Raw genomic sequence first — 18,162 nt, 5'->3', positions numbered from 1 at the left:
TGTCACAGCAGGATTTGGCCGTGGGATTTGCAGGTCTTGTCGGCTCTGTGGCTGCGCCTGGCTGCACAAGGTGGTATGTATGAGCCCCCCATATTATAAGTTAAACCGTCACTTTCATACAGATTTTGTAGTAATTCTAATCCCCTTTCCAGTAACTATTCTCCCTCCCCACCTTTGGCCATCATTCCCGTCCCGTGCTGCTGTTTTGGCTCTTTGTGAGTTTGGGCTCTCTGTGAGCTTCGCTCATCGCTGTGGCTCATCGCTGTGGCTCGTCGCTGTGGACAGGCCCAGACTGCTCACTCTGGCCTGTTGCTGGAGCCGTTCTTGGCGTCAGGGAATTGCCCTAATCCGACTATAAGGACATTTATTATTTAATTTGATTATCCCTTGATGTCCTTCACATTTACTTTAATTTGATTTAATTTGTTTATTCCTTGCAGTCCTTTACATTTGCTTTAATTTGTTTATTCATTTGTGTTGTTTACATTAATTCAGATTTGGTGTATTTTGTTGTTTTCCTTTGTTTATCCTTCTGTCACAAACCTTCTGTCAGAACCATAACATTGTATCCTGTGCCGGACAGGTGCTGTGGGCCTGAGGCGGCAGACTCCCTGGTGGTAGCAGTGGTTTTCTTCACGTGTCCGTTTTGAGTGGAGTGGAGTGCAGTGTCACGGGTGATTTATTTTGGACCCCTTACTCCCCTTTTTGTTAACTGCGTCTGCCGCCGTGGTAAGTCCCAGCCCTGTCCGTTTCCCCAAAGTGGGTATTTTATTCAAATGTATTGTGTGTGGTGTTTTTAGATATTTTGTATGTTATAAATAAAACTGTATTCTGACCCTTAAAACTGTCTCTGCCCGTGGTGTAAAACGAACCTGATTGTCCTTATCCCTCTTAGACCTAGTTTTTATAATTTCCTGGGGGCGAAACTCCTCCAGGTGGCGTTGTCAGCAACCGACTTCTAGCACCTAGCCGCACCACACCGGCACATAGAGATAGGCCTGGTTTTGTTATACTTATTTATTTTGTTTGGCACAATCTCCTTTGTCTCCTCCTCCTCCTCACACAAATGGCGCAGTTCCACTACAGCGCGGAGCTCGCTTTAAGCGTGCCGTGTCGTGCCGTACCCGTTTTTGGTTGCGCTTCCACTAGGCCTAGTCACGGCCCGGCCCGGCCCGGGGCCACTTTTTCACCTCTTTTCTGGCCCGACAAAATTGTGGTTCTATCGGGGCCAACAAACAGGGCTGAGTCGGGCTGAGTATGCTAAACTAGAGAGAGGAGCGCTGGCAAGAGGGCTACAACTACAACAAGATGGACATATTTGACCGTGATTTAATTGTAATACACGTTTCAAAATGATGCCGAAGTAACAACATACTGATACCGGTTAGTAAAAATCATGAATTAATGCTTTGTCAAGTCTGCAGACAGACGGCAGGCGAAAAACCTTTTAAAATTCGTGTTTTTCTAGATGGAGATTGGCTAAGCTAACGCAGTATATGCTCCGACCGTCCACACTCACAACAACGGCCTATACAGACATAAATAAAGCAGCGACTGTATTCACCATGACACAGGCAGTCTGTGGTGTGTACTTGTTTAACTTTTGTCGAGTTTCTGAACATATATAAGGAGCTGTGAGATCTGAGTGCTAACAGCTAACGGCTGTGTTGTGTTTTCTGGAGTTCTCATTGAAGATGACGTCACGGCTCCGCCTACACTGCGTTACTATAGTAACTACCCCAGTTCCTAAACTGTAATGGAAGCGCAGCATGAAGTGAGTCGGCCCAATGCGGCCAAGCCGTACCGAGCGTGGCCAAGGCCGACCGTGTAGTGGAACTGCGGCAAAAGAGTATTTATGTTCAGTTCTTTGGTATACAAGGAATACAACTTTTGTTAACCTTTACGCTGACTCCCTCATTTTATTGGTTGTTGTGTGTTATTGTCTCCAGGTCCCCTAGATCAGGCATCCTCAAAGTCCGGACTCCGGTCCGGATCCGGACCGAACCACAACTGTCTCTGGACTCTGAGCAAATTATACTTTTCATATGTATTATCTGTGTTATCTGTGTTATCTGCGAGACATCGCCACAACGCAACGAGTCAAAATTCTCCGCTATGTCCACTGCAAACAGCGCTCTGCATGTCAGACTGTTCCACTGTGTCTGTCTGTCAACGCTTTGGTCCAATCACATTCAGCATCCCGTCAGCGTTTTTCCCCCCCACCAACAGTCTGCGAATCAGAGGCACAGTAGGGCGGGTCTTCGCGGAATGCGGGTGGGAAAAATGCGCGTGTGTTTAAAAAAAAAAAAAAAAGTCAGAGCGAGAGTTAACAGCTCATCTAGTTGCATCTGTACTGTAGCTAGTAGCCTAGTTTCACCTACCGGGGTGGCATGGGGTGGCAACTGCCACCCTAAAAATAGGCCTTGCCACCCCAGTTGGCAGCTTTGTTTTGAAAGAAAAGTTGTGGCTCATCGGACATTTATGAGAGAAAGTCTCTAATGTCCGAGTGCAAGTGAATGCAGCACAAGACGCACGTCTTGTAACCCCTCCCCCCGTCCCTGGCGCGAGCATGGAAATATGATTGGCGGCGATTTCATTTGAACGGGACGGCGCAAAACGAGAAGCATTCGGACCCAAGTACTGAAGGAATGAGGTATTTGCGGTCTACAATGACAGAGAAGAGACTGTCAAGTTTGGCTGTACTCAGCATTGAATCAAAACGCACTAAAGCTGTTGATCTTAATAAGTTTGTGAGGCGTTTTGCTGAACAAAATGGTAATCGCCGCATTCAGCTGTAATAGACATGTCAACTTGATGCTCTGCTCACGGATGAGCATACAAAACTGTTAAAATGATGACCTTACGTGTGTAAATATATTTTTTTCTTTGTGGGGGTCTGCCCCCAAAACGTTTTAAGTCCTGAGAAAGTCAAATAAGACGGTGTGTAAAACTACACTGCCGGGCCAAAAAAAAGTAACCACTTTGATTTAACTAGGCCAGTAGGTAAGGACATTCCACTGGATAATAACTGAAGTATAAAAGAATGCATGACTGAAGTGATGGAGACCATGTTTGAAGGCAAACAAAAAGAGGAAATAACAGGTCAAATCAAGCAAATCCCCCTCTCAGATTCCACAGCAACCAGAAGAACATAAATACTGGCTGGTGATTTGATTAATCAGCTTTGTGATGGAATATAAAATGCACAGTGCATTTCCTTAGCTGTGGATGAGTCCACTGACACCACTGACAATGCTCAGTTGCTGGTGTTTGTGAGTTTTTATGATGAGGCAAAGGGGGAGTTTGTTGAAGATGTGTTGGGCCTGACGAACCTCAGTGGACACACAAGGGTGCAAGACATTTATAAAGCAATAATGGGAATGCTGAATGAAAGAGGGTGCAGCTGCCTTTATTCATAACTGTGCAGCTCTTACACTGCGACTCTGAGGCAGTGTTAATTTTGGCAGCTGTTTTTGATTTAGTCTTAGTCTTAGTCTTTAGACGAAAATGGTAATTAGTTTTAGTCACATTTTAGTCATTTCTATCCTTCATAGTTTTAGTCTAGTTTTAGTCGACGAAAACTCAAAACGTTTTAGTCTACTTTTAGTCGATGAAAAATTACATTTTAGTCAACTTTTAGTCAAAATGTTTTCTCTCTTTAAACCAATTCAGTTAGGCAAATACAGGTATCTGAAATTGGAATCAAGGTGACAGCATCAAGTGTTGAAATTCGTAAAGCAACATTTCACTCTCAACACTTTACTTGTGTAATATCTAGGGATGGGTATCATTAAGGTTTTCTACGGTACTGCTAGTCTTATCAATACTGCTTATCGATCCGGTACTTTAACGGTATTCTTGTATTTACTTTTTGTTATTTTTTAAAGGAAAAAACTAACAAATTGTTAACCGAATTAATTGCTTTATTTAAAATGTGAAATAAATTAAATATATATAATTATGTTAAAATATTGTACTGTACTTGAGTAAAATGTTGAGGTACTTGTACTTTACTGGAGTATTTCAATGTTTTGCTACTGTGTACTTCTACTCCACTACAGTTCATAGTTAAATGGTGTACTTCTACTCCACTACATGTATTTAATACCTTTAGTTACTTTACAGATGTGGATGAATGATGTGAAATATAATCAAGTGTTAACTCAGACTTTAGTAAATTCACAAGCTACCCTGCAGTATACAGATATATAATATATCATTCAAACTAGCTGCACCTTTACCAGCTTTGAGAACACTTTAATGATCAATCATTATAAAACATATCATATATATTATTCTGAAATGGAACAATCTGCACAATCACTACTTGTACTGTCGCTACTTTAACTATATTTTGATGATCATACTTTGACTTGAGGAACTCTTCCTACACTATGGTATTTTTTTACTTAGCGACAAGATCTGAGTACTTCTCCCACCTCTGCACACCTGATGTCGTAATTGGGGCAACAGAGCTACGAGTTAAGGAAGTCGAAAATTGTGCATTTCTCCGACTGAATATGACGCCTTTTGGCCGGCTGTTTGGACAGACTACTCTACTCGTGTCAACGCGCTAACGCGAAAACATGGCAAACGAGCTTTGTCCACATCGAGCCTTGTAGTGTCTCTATACTTCTGAACGCTCCGTCCCCGGCAGATCTCTGTGTGCCGCTGCAGCGTGTCTGTTAGGCCCCGCCCCCCGCACACAGAGAGACAGAGAGAGATCGCTCTTCTGGAGTGAAGAGAGCGGAAATAATGATATTGCAAGTTAGAAATGTAAGATGCATTTTGACAGACAAGACGGGCAATTGGGGGAAAATATGCTGCATTTTGAACGTCCGCTAGTCCACCATTAACACCTTAGTCCCGTCTCGTCTCGTTAACGAAAACTAAATATACATTTCGTCAAATTTTCGTTATCAAGAATCTATTTTTAGCTCGTTATCGTCTCGTCTTAGTCATGTAAAAAAGGTCGTTGACGAACATTTTTCGTCATAGTTTTCGTTGACGAAATTAACACTGCTCTGAGGGATCAAGCACAGACACAATAACAATGAAAACTGCTGCATACAGATTATTTTAGTTTTTGCAACCTCGTGTTAAGAATCTTGTTGCAATTGTTTAAAAGTTTGAATGACCGTAATAAACGGACCTTTGTCTTATTGAAAAAAATGTTTTGGACCTTTAAGATTTGTATTTGAGTACCCCTGCCCTAGACCTTAGTAGGGACGTAACAATCACACACATTTAAATAAAGTTCACCATATAACTCACTTCAATTCAGTTTTTTTTAAGCATTACCATAATAATTGTTGTGTTTCCAAAGAAGAGGTAGAGTCACCCTAGAATCTACAGTGTATCCTAGGCGTTTTCTTCCCTTCCCCACTTTGTTTCCTTTGCTTGTATTCTAAATGGTGGTTGTTCAGTGTTGAAACATTCATTAGCTAACAATGACATTATTACCATTTGAAATAGAAGATCTTTATTGTTCTATTAATATAAAGTGAGGTCAGTTACTCTATAAAACAGCTGGTAGTTATGGGTACTTTTTACTTAAGTACATTTCGAAGCCCATACTTCTTTACTTTTACTTGAGTAAAGAAGTTTAGTCAGTACTTCTACTTTTACCAGAGTATTTTTAAACACGCGAGTATCTGTACTTCTACTTGAGTAAAGGATGTGTGTACTTTTGCCATCTCTGCCTTCAGCTAAGCGCTGGTGACTTGATGTCACAGTGATGTAGTGTGTTTATAGTCATATGTGAGCTTTTTTCTTCTGGATTGCATTTTCGCTACAAAAATCATCAGGTGTTGTTGGTGGAGATTTTTCTGATGAAATAACATAAACGTCCTCTTAGTTTCTGCAATATGCCAAAATACAAGGGAAAAATCCCATTGCTTTATGTCGAGGGAGTTTAAAATGCTAACTTTTGGGTCGGCCTACAAAAAGAATTCATCACTGCACCACTATTTAGGCTACCAAAGACAGATCCCACAGATTAGGGTGAAAACACAAAAAAGAGCATTGTCTGCAAAATATACCCCTAATTATGAGTTTATCTTCATTATTGAATTTTTGTTTGTGCTTTTGGTTCATTCTAGGCAGGTACCGGCTCATTACTTTGATTTAATATATTTATCAATATGTTGGTAGATGAATACAATGATTACAAAAACAAACCTGAGGCCCTTCAACATAGATTGCTAGCATAATGTTCCGTCCTTGAACAGCAATACATTATGGAATGTCACATCTATTGTTTTATATCTAAGTGTATTAGATATCATCTAGGAGTATTTCAACAGAATTTATATTTGCACAGTGATTCGAGTAGTTACATTACAATTTTGCTATTTTTGGTGTAGTTATCTTATAAACTATTTTGGAGCATAAACAATTGTACTTATCTTTCTACCATTCCTTCCATATGTCAATTGTTTTTTGTCCTTAAAAAAAGAAAATGAATGACCTGTGAACAAGGCACTTTTGTTATAAACTCAATTATTTTATTTTTTTTAAGGGTTCTTTAATTAGCCTAACTTCATTTGTTTAGGGTAGCTTTGCTGTAGTTCAACGTCTTCCTGTGTGAATACATGTTGGTGGCTTCAGTGTTTCCCCTAGGATGGAGTCATAGCAGCGGTGCTAAGGCACGTGGGCCCAGCATAATGTGAGCGCGGAGCGCGTGGAATTTTTTTGTGTGTGCACGTGCGAAGTGCGCCCCGCCAATTTGTTTCTATGTGTCTGCCAGCACAAGAAAGGCTCTTGAGGCCTAGTACCAGGGCCGGTTCTAGACAATTTGCTGCCCTAGGCGAGATTTTATATATAAAGAATAAATGAAAAATCTCTACAAAAGACAAATACACTACAAAAACAGAAACTTATTGACATAGGACGTCAAAATGGCTTCAAATGTATTCAGCATTGTATGAACATGTTTGAATTGGGGGGTGGACATCACATCCTCTAGGGGTGTCCGGGGGTATGCCGTCCGGGAAGATTTTAAAGTAAAATGCTAAAATCTGGTGCACTTTGAGCGCACAATTACTAGAGACCTGATCTAGGGGGTACAACTCTATACCACCCATATGAAAAAGATCGGTTTACATTTTAATAATCAAATAAGTATATGAACATAACCAATAACCTAACATATCCATTAACAAATAAATGTAACTTATTTTATTTTTGTTGTTCATTCATATCTTATTTTACCTAGTTAACATTTATTTATTTATTTATGCATATTTTTGTATCTCTCCAACTTTAAACGATATTTTTGGTTTACTGTCCTATAGTATACATTGGAATGATTTCAAACCTGTTTTTATTTATCCTAATAATTATAAAGGAGTGCCTTGGAAATATGTGTTTACATAATTTGTGGTCAAAACGTTTGAGACCCACTGAGATGACTAAAATTATCTAAACACTCAGAGAGTCCAATGTCTCAAGATTTAGCAAAAATACACCTTTATTGAACATACAGTAACACAAATACTACAAATCCACATAACAAACAATCAAAAATGAAAAAGGGACGCCACTTATTATTATTCTAATTATTATTATTATTTATTTTTTTGGGTACCTGGCTGGCGCCCCCTAGCAGCGGCGCGCATATTTCAGCAGCGGCGCTGCGCCGCCACTATTTGTATATAGGGGAAACACTGGGCTTGCAAAGCTATGCCCTCAAATAGCTTTCGCAACACTGAATATATGCAACAAATGAATTTAGAGCAGTGTAATAAGATAAACAAAAGGTGCCAATAGATGTTCTCTATGATCGCTGCTTCCAGTCTGAACAGAGCAGCATCTTCCTGAAGGTGTGTCTGAGCTCGGCGCTGCGGAAGGCGTAGATGGCCGGGTCGATGGCGGCGTGGCTCATCATCAGCGCCACGTGCAGCTCGAACAGGGAGCGGTAACACTCACAGTACGGGTTCATGGGGCACACCGTGAGGAGAATGAGGTGGAGGAAAAACGGCGTCCAACACACAACGAACGCCCCAAACAGGATGGTCAGAGTCAGGGCCCCTCTCATGCTGCTGCCCCTCCACCGCTGGCGGCCAAACTTCCCCCCACTGCTGCTGGGCAGGGCAGCAATCTTTCTGGCATGGATGCGTGCCAGCATGAACATGTAGAAGTAGAGGAAGCAGATAATTGCCAAGGAGACGACAAAGAAGACAACAAAGCTGATCATGATGAACTTGGAGTGGAAGAACCTCACCATGAGCACGGCTGACACCCCGCATGTTATCCAGATTACCCCCAAGATAGCCTTTGTGCGCCGCATAGTCATGATGTTGTGGTATCGCAGAGCATGGAAGATCGTGATGTAGCTGGAAAGAAAAACAAGTGATTCTATTATATGCTCAGTTAAGATTTTGGCGTTGTGTTACACTTGTGCTGTACACTGCATAAATAATATGTATAAGGTCCAACTGAAATCTCATTAAGCTTGTCAAAATCTATGCCTCATCCGGCCTTTCCTCAAACTGGAGAGACACATTTAGCAACTATGGATAATTTGATGAATGAATTTCATGCATGTTTAGAGTCACTTCATATTTGTATACCATACTCGCATGATCTGAAATGAGTGGCTGTGTGGAAGGTGTCAAATATTGTAAACAAGGTACTACTAGAAAGTGACACTTATGCCGCAGTTCCACTACACGGTCGGCCTCGGCCACGCTCGGTATGGCTCGGTACGGCTTGGCCGCGTTGGGCCGACTCACTTCATGCTGCGCTTCCATTACAGTTTAGGAACTGGGGTAGTTACTATAGTAACGCAGTGTAGGCGGAGCCGTGACGTCATCTTCAATGAGAACTCCAGAAAACACAACACAGCCGTTAGCTGTTAGCACTCAGAGCTCACAGCTCCTTATATATGTTCAGAAACTCGACAAAAGTTAAACAAGTACACACCACAGACTGCCTGTGTCATGGTGAATACAGTCGCAGCTTTATTTATGTCTGTATAGGCCGTTGTTGTGAGTGTGGACGGTCGGAGCATATACTGCGTTAGCTTAGCCAATCTCCATCTAGAAAAACACGAATTTTAAAAGGTTTTTCGCCTGCCGTCTGTCTGCAGACTTGACAAAGCATTAATTCATGGTTTTTACTAACCGGTATCAGTATGTTGTTACTTCGGCATCATTTTGAAACGTGTATTACAATTAAATCACGGTCAAATATGTCCATCTTGTTGTAGTTGTAGCCCTCTTGCCAGCGCTCCTCTCTCTGGTTTAGCATACTCAGCCCGACTCAGCCCTGTTTGTTGGCCCCGATAGAACCACAATTTTGTCGGGCCAGAAAAGAGGTGAAAAAGTGGCCCCGGGCCGGGCCGGGCCGTACCTAGGCCTAGTGGAAGCGCAACCAAAAACGGGTACGGCACGACACGGCACGCTTAAAGCGAGCTCCGCGCTGTAGTGGAACTGCGCCATTACAGTCCTTGTGGTAAAGCGTGCATGCAATATTGCAGTGGGCTTTAAATGAGCTCTGGATCTATGAGGCAGAGCCCTGAGGAAAGTTTAGACTTTCACCAAATTCTCCCCAGAGTCCTAGTTAGTGAGGCCTGATGAATTTAAATATGAGCAGAGGATAATTGGTTGTAGGGTCCACAGTCCACAGAGAAACTAAAGAGCACAGCAGTAAAATGGAACTAAACTGCCTTGCAACGGGGATTCTGGTGTATTAGTGGGGTGGAATCAATGTATACCATCACAGATGCAAGTCCACCCCTCACTCTTTGAAGCATATGGTTTAAAAATGCTGGAAACGTGCAAATCAAAGCCATTCATACATACCGGTCCACAGCAATAGCCAGGAAACTGCTAATGGAGCCAACTAAGGACATACACAGCAGGGAGTCCATCACATCATCCAGGTTCCTCTCAGAGGAACCTTTCTTCTCCAGCTGGCCCACGTTGGCAAACACAATCATCAGGGTCTCCCAGGTTTTAGTGAGGCTGGCCATGGTGTTGAAGGCTGCCAGGCTGCAGATGAAGCAGAACATGGGGGAGTGGAGGTTCCTGTTGAGTATGACGGACACCACAACCAGCAGATTCTCAGCCAGGCTCACCACACCGATGGTGAAGAAGAGAGGGACAGGAACCTTCACCTCGGGGCAGTCCGTCTGATTCACTGTGGTGGTGTTCATAGTTAGCCAAGATAGCTATCTGTCCATATTAGAAAGAGAACCATTCCAAGAAAAATGTTAATATGTCATGTTTATTCTTATCTTAAGTGTTGGACTAGATTACACTGCAGCTAATTATAGATTGTGTCAGTCATAGCCTTGGCTATTACAGTATCTTAATTTTTAAATCCTGCCGTTCTCTTCTACTCAATGCTTAGTGTATGTTATGTGAGAAGCAATGACTAGAGATTCAATCTGAACCAAAGTGGTTGTTTTCTCAGCCGATACAATGTGCTTCTTACTCCGCTGGGTTATCACACACATGGCAATGGTTGCAGCGAGTTTCGAACTGCAGCTGGTTTATCCATTTTCACAATTTTCACATAGGCCTCCTGAATGTGCTATTTTTAGTGGGTGGTTTTGGCACAGCTCAGTCATCATGTAAAGCCATGTGGTCACAATTACCTTTCTTTAGGCGCGTTCACACCAGAGTACTTTTCCCACAATAGTTCATCAGAACTACGATATATTTGCGTTCACACCAAAAAGCCCCAGGAAGTAAAGTAGTTCAAATTAGTCATCTGACCCGCTTTTCGCAGGGACTGTCCTGGGAGAAAAAAGTTCATACGTCTGATTGGCTGTGCGGAATGCAAACCACGCCCTGTTTAACTCTGAATTTTTTTTGGAGCGGCCATTGTATTTGCTGGCATTATTAGCCCAGCGCACCAACGAGAGTACTTTTGTGAAAGCAGTTATTATGGCAACAATAAGAATACAAAAATCATCGGAGCGGTGGAGTGATGAGGATGTGTCGGCATGTCTGGCGATTTACTCGGAGGATGGGATCCAGCAGCTTCTACTGAAGGCAGTTTCCAACTGCAAAATGTATCAGCGTTGTTCGGTAAAGTTAGCCGACATGGGAATCTTCCACATCGCACACTCATGCCGGGACAAAATAAAGAAACTAAAGCAGGACTACAAACAAATAAAAGAGCATAATAACAAGAGTGGTAGCGGCCGGAAGACCCGTAAATGGTATGATCGATTGGATGCTCTGCTCGGCCACAGACCCTCATTCTCCGGCACTTGTGGTGAAACGGCGGATTCAGTGGCCTGTGAATTGTCCAACGACGACTACTACGAAGGTAAAATAAACTACATGCACTGCACTGTTTTAATCTGCACAATACTGGTCTCAGATGTACTTTTATTTGCTCAGTAGATCGAGCTAGCCATGCTAGCCAGAACTGGCTAACACTGCTAGCCAGTTCAGCCTAGCATGGCTAATAACATCATTCTCGGCCGCTATGAAAACGTTTTTGACTTGTGAATAAGTGTGTAATGTTTTCTGTAATTTGCTTCACTAACTCATGGCACTAATCGTGTGTTTCAGGCGAGGCAGGACAACTCTCTGAATTGGAAACAAGTGAGCTTTCCCCTCCGGATCACAACAGCAGCACTTTCGCAAACGCAAAAGTACGTACAAACACACTGTAACTACTCTGGTCTTGAAAGAACGTTACGCATCGAACTGATGTCCACTAATCACGTTTATTTCCTTCTTGGTACAATTATGAAACACCGTGAAAATACATCATTTACACTTTTAGCGCCCTTTTCACTCTCATAAACATCCGGGCTAGAGGTCACATGACTGCCGGTAAGAAAACGTATCATTTTTGGACAAAGTTCAAGCGTACTTTAAGCACTCTAAACAAATATAAAACAATAAATAAGGGCACTTTGAGCGTCAGCTATTTGATGCTATCTTATCTTCTACTTTACACCTGCATTTTGTACACTGTCCCTGTCTGCACCATGTCCAATGTTGTCTCTGTTGACAACCTACTAGGCGATTAAACTGATCTTGTATCTTGCTTATTTCTCCTTAGGAAAGCGGGCACGGGATGACAGCTTCCTTGACACCATCATGGCGATGGACTGCCGTGCCATGGTCAGCAAGGAGAATGAGGACCTGCGTGCCAAGGAGATGCACGACGAACGGCTGCTGCATTCACACAAGGCCCAGGAATCGGACGACCAGCTGCTCATGGTGATGGCGCGCCAGGTGGAGCAACAAAATACCTTTCAGGCTGGGCTTCTGGCAGTGCTAAGCGAGCTGATTAAATCCAACAGGCCTTCAATACAAATATTAAGAAAAACTTGACGTCGTTGATAAACTGTACAATGACTTGTTGGGAGGCGTGTGGTGCAGTGATCTGGTGCGTTGGTGTTCGGATCAGGGGAGCACAGGTTCAAACCCCACTGCAGTCAGGATGTCGTTGTGTCCCTGGGCAAGACACTTCACCCCAAATTGCCTACACCTGGGACAGTTAATTTTGTATTATTGTGATTATATATATATATGCCACTGTTATTAATACTGACACCTAACTTTGCACTAAGGTGTGTCTGCTGCTGAGCCTACCTATTGTTATTATATATATATATATATATATATATATATATATATATATATATATATATATATATATATATTGCCACTGTTATTATATTGTTTTGATACTACTGACACTTATTGATCTGCTGCTGATAAATAAAAGAGAACCACATGGAGATTAAACAGATAATGTATCTTGCTTATTTCTCCTCTGACACTTTATCTTTACAGTGACCTGTGTAGCATCCTATACATAACATGTAAGTGATTATACTGATACCATCATGTTTTCATCGGTTATAAACTGGCGAAGCTTTATTTATTGTGTCCCACCCCAAATATGTGGCTTTGAAAAAGATAATTTCATTGTATTTCAAAATGGCGTCCATCAACACAAACACTATTTATAGAAAGAGAAAAGGTTAAGTTTGTAATTACCAGTGTTGTGAGTTCAATATTTTAATTAATTATAGTAAGGGAACATCTTAGGAGTTAGTGTACTGAGTTCCTCTCAGGAGGATATATAATAAAGGTGTGTTAACTGCTGAGCCTATTTACTGTGCAATACTTTTTTCCATAATCACAGTTTTATTCATTTAGATTATTATGGACCTCTAAAACACATCTGCCACATCATTTGAGTTTTGACATACCACAACCAGCCAGCCAGTCTTAACTTTGATTGTTATCCTAACCCTCATAGAGAAAGAGATACAGACATGTGGTGTGTTGTCTTTTTTCACCTGTATGGTGCAGTTCTGGGCGACAACACACAGTGAAGATGATCTGCTGCACGGCACTAGCATCATGACTGTCTTTAAACCAGCAGCAGTGCAGCTGTACACAGACTAACCTGTGTGTGTGTAACGTAGTTCTTCAGGTGTGTATTTATCACAGTAAAGATGGTATACAAAAGCTTTTTAAAGAGCTTTCAACCTCATCCATCCGTCTTTAACACACATTTACATAATTATATACTCATATTAATATACAAATATACAGTATGAGTACTGTTTTGATACTGACATTTTATCTTTGCACTAAGGTGTGTCTGCACTATTGTAATTTTGTCTGTTGACTGTGGTAAATAAAAGAGAGAACCAAATGCACTGTACAAAAGATCAGCTTTATTGTCAATTTACAATTTCCATGCTGTTCAGATGCCTCATAAGGACTGTGCGCGTGCCTTGCCCCCCGGCGATTTTTTTAGGCACGGGTACACACTCCCGGTAGTTGGTGTTGCGTCTCCCCAACGTTGCTTCCAGGCGAATACAGAGGAGTTGAAAAGAGCCCTTGGACATTCAGAAATCTTTGATCCACTGCACATTGGTGTACGTTGGCACCACCTTCTCCCACCAGGCCGATGTTCTATTGTTCACCCAGAGAGAGCGCGGGACACGACGCATTCCGTAGTATTCGCATATCTGGAACACATACAAAGACACAAATTAGCCCTACATAACTCCATAAATCCTACATTAGATAGTATTAATGTGATTTAATGAACGTACCATTGCTGTTCTTTGGGCGTGATAACGGTCATCATCCTCAGCTGTCCTACGGCGAAACATGTCCATAGCGTGTGCTTTTCGTCGTCCAATCGTTAAGGCTTCTTAACCGCCTTCGCCTCCGACTCAGCATTTCTATTGCATTTGAATGGTCGATCTGTATTTGTATTTGTGGCTGAGTTATTGGCTTAAATAACTCAGTTACGAAGCTGTATAACACGAGCACCAAAACGTCAACTCCATACCGTGTCTGAGGTCGGAAGGTAAACAGAAGCATACAGCGGAAGCGGAAGTTCTTTTTCTTCTTCTTCTCTTGGTTTTTTGGCGGATTGCAACTTTAAGGTGCATACCGCCACCTACTGTACTCGCCGTGAAGTTGTTTGCGGCCTGCCAGTAAACCCAAAGCAGAAGAAGAAGAAGTGACGTCAGCGGCTCATTTGCCTAATCCACCCCCAGGAACTCATTTTGGTGTGAACGCGATCTGCTTTAGTTCATCAGAACTAAAAGAGCTCTCATGAACTATTGTGGGAAAAGTACTTGGTGTGAACGCGCCTTTTGGCCTTTTACACAGGGGACGTGTAATCAATGTTTTTCTGTAGGTGTTTTGTTTCGATGGTGAATGTTTTCCAGGGCTTACAGTCACACAGTCAATAACGGAACGTCTACACAGCAGCGTTAAAAAAATCTTGAAACGCTTCTGCCCATTCACTTTGAATGGGGTGACGTCACTTTCCCTCACTTTTCGCCGAAATGCATTGTGGGCAGGCGAGCGGAGATTTTGAGGATTTTGAGGATTCAAAGTTGAACAATGTTCAACTTTTGAGGCTGAGGTGGAAGCGTCAGCCAATCAAATCCCGTGTACGCAAATCTGACCGTTCAAGCTCTAGCCAATCAAACGGCGTGTATGCTGGGAGACACATACCGCAGGTCATTTCCTCATGTTCCAAAAAATGGAGGAGAAATTAGCGGTAGCGAATCAATCACCCGGTGCTTTATGACCAGACCTACCGGGATATAAACCGGAGGAGCCAGGCATGGAGGGAGGTGGCAGAGACAGTGGTAGGTTTTCGCCTGTTTTGGGGAGTTTATATCCAGTTTACTTCGGGCTTTTTTGCTTCGTATGTCGGGGGCGAGAGATTCATGTGATTGGTTGTTCGCAAAAAATCCCCAAGCTTCAGATACGCCCACCTCCAAGATTTTTTTAACGCTGCTGTGTAGACGTTCCGTAATTGACCAAGTGGTGAAACCAGATTGCAGGGCACAAAGAAACTTCATGAATTGTCATGAACTTAGTGTTTGCATTACATTTTTTCCTTTGAAATTCTTAATTCACATAACTAATAGTGTTATTTTAAGACATAAAACCTTAGCGTGCATTTCAATTATGTAGCGTATCAGCCCGGGATCAATCGATCTCATTTTCAGCAGCCTAGCTAGTTGTTGTTTGTTGCATTGAATTCATCAGCACCTGCTAAGCTAACTGTCCCAGCCTGAAGCGCATGATGCTGTGCGTTATTGTTTGGGGTCAGGCAATGACAACATGACTCATAATAATGTTATCCTTCCTGAGCACTAAAACAAAAATAGTAGTTGGTCAAATATAACCTATCCTATCTTTAGCCTCCAGCCCGCAATCCCCCCCCCCCCCACCCCTTGAGAGGGAAACACAGATCCTGCTGGCCTACTGCTAGCTGAGGCTCTCCCTAGGCCAGTGTTTCTCAAAGTGGGGGATGCAGAGGCATGACAGGGGGGGTGCGAGAGACCAGGAGGAAAGATGGTTTTGAAGAAAATCATAATTTGAAAAATTATTGATTCTAAAATAATATGCTACTGTACAGTACAAGTACGTCTGGGTCTCTGTGTTTCATTCAAGCTCGGCTGTGTGTGTGTGGAACGAGCCATTTTGTGTGCGTGTGCGAGCGAGAGAGAGAGAGCGCACCGGTACCGGAGATCGTTGTTGTTAGCTTCTGGTGCTAGCGAGCTAGTGGCCGGGTCTCAAACGGTTTGGTCATGATTAATGTAAACAATTATTTCCGAGGCACACGTTTATATGATCATTATAGTTATAAAGAAATAAGACAATAAATGTAAAACAGGTATGAAATACTATATGACAGTAAAACAAGAATACAGTTTAAAAGGGGAGTGATTTGTAAAATATCCATAAAGAAAAAGTAAATCTGTTTACAGTTCTGTTTCATATGGGTGTTGAGAGATGTATCCATAGATCTCTTAATGTTGCTCTCAAAGTGCACCAGATTTATGCTTTTAACTTATATATTTTTTAAAAAGTCTTCCCGGGGGAGCATGCCCCCGGACCCCCTAGAGCAGTGGTTCCAAACCTGGGGGGGCCAAAAATCGCAGGGGGAGCGCCAGGCCTCAGATGATTTGAGGCCAAATATCATATTTAGACTTTTTTTTTATTCTTTTTTTTTTACATATAATTGTAACGCAATACATGATTGTCACTAAAAGCCTTGTCTCTACATTACAATAAAATATAAAAAATAATTGATTAATTAATTTGAATAAAAATTCAAGTTAGTAGCTATTATAGGCATAAAAACACAGAAATGTATAATTCTTTCTTTAATAGAAATGTTTCTTCTGCCCGTAAAGTGTCCAAACCAGGCTTGTCTGGATAAGCGCATTTTTAAAACATAGTCATTGTCCATGCCGGTTTCAGTTGGATTATTTGTCACAGTTGCTCCGATCAGATCGGTCTCCTCCATTTTGTAGATTATTTACGACTTTTGAATCCACATAAACACATCGGCAAATCCTTACTTTGAGCATGTGTTTTAAACAGTTTAATCCCTTTGTGAATTGTTTCCACTTGCGCCGTCCTTTATTTTCTTCATACAGCGGGAATCCAAATAAATTAATCCTGAGTCCAATAACCATCAAAGTCACTCCAATAGTGCTCCTTAATTACGCTTTCATCCTCCTTTAACAAAATACTTCACATTCATCCAGTTTGTGACAGTAGTTGTAGCATTTTTGAGACTTTTCAACTTTAATTACCGCTGTTGCGTTCAAGGACCGCCGCAGAAAATCGGCCCTTTTAATGTCGTTCCCCATAAGCCAATCTTCCTTTCATGGAAGGTTTGGCGGAGGAGAGGGCCACCAGAGAGTACCACAGCGTCTTAGCTGCGGCTCCACAGCCCCTTGCATGTCCCCTAAAACAAAGTTTTATGGGGAATGGAAGCTCAGCTGTGTACTAACAGAATGGATGGACAGGACACTGAAACTGGGGTACTCACTCCAGTTTTGCGGCGTCCCTCCTCCATTCAGGGGCATAAGAGAGGCAAATCTATCATCCCAGTAGGAGATAGGTTTTCTTTCAACAGAGATTCAGGCCCTGTTGCAAAAACAGGCTGTGTCTGTTGTGCACTCTCAGGACAGAGAAAAGGGGCTTTACTCCATGTACTTCCTGGTTTCCAAGAAGACAGGAGAGTTCAGACCCATTCTGGATCTTCGCAGCCTGAATCAGCACATTGCCTGCAAAAAGTTCCATATGTAAAAAAATTACTGGAACTAGTGCAGCCGGGCGATTGGTTCACAACCATCGACCTGAAGGACCCTTACTTTCATGTCGAAATTGCTCCAAAGCGCAGAAAATATTTGCGTTTTGCCTTCCAGGGGGTAGCCTACGAGTACAACAGACTACCGTTTGGCTACTCCCTATCCCCACGCACGTTCAGCAAATGTGTGGCCACAGCGCTTCAGCCGCTTCGCGACCATGGCATGAGGGTTTTCTTTTACGACCTCATAGTCATGGCCAGGTCCAGGGAAGGGGCAAACACAGCCCAATTGATCCAAGTGGGGATTGCGGTCAATTGGAAGAAGAGCAGTCCCATACCTCACCAGCAAGTATCTGGGGATTCTGCTCGATGCAGGCAGACTACGTGCCACCCTGTCAGAGAGCAGACAGGCATCCCTGCTTCAGGCATCGTGCAGACTCTGGGTCTCATGGCGGCTGCTCACCTCGTGGTACCGCTGGAGTTACTGCATATGCGTCGCCTGCAGAGGTGGTTGACAGTCAGGAGGCGTAGCCGCCTTATATACTGTGGGCCTGTGCGCTTTCAGGTAGGCTCGCCCCGATTGGCCGGCTA

At 42.5% G+C, this 18,162-nt stretch overlaps 1 protein-coding gene across 1 annotated transcript; it reads right to left on the bottom strand.

Moving 5' to 3' along the window:
* Positions 1-7,593: 7,593 nt before the first annotated feature.
* Positions 7,594-10,159, bottom strand: mc2r (melanocortin 2 receptor). Its single transcript, XM_034149385.1, has 2 exons — positions 9,807-10,159; positions 7,594-8,336 (listed from the first exon to the last, which is right to left on the bottom strand). Exons 1-2 carry the CDS (start codon positions 10,157-10,159, stop codon positions 7,778-7,780), a joined length of 912 nt encoding a protein of 303 aa, XP_034005276.1. The 3' UTR covers positions 7,594-7,777.
* Positions 10,160-18,162: the final 8,003 nt, after the last annotated feature.

This window comes from Trematomus bernacchii, unplaced genomic scaffold (genome assembly GCF_902827165.1).
Source record: "Trematomus bernacchii unplaced genomic scaffold, fTreBer1.1, whole genome shotgun sequence".
Lineage (NCBI taxonomy): Eukaryota > Metazoa > Chordata > Actinopteri > Perciformes > Nototheniidae > Trematomus > Trematomus bernacchii.
This window is presented reverse-complemented; position numbering and strand designations above follow the sequence as displayed.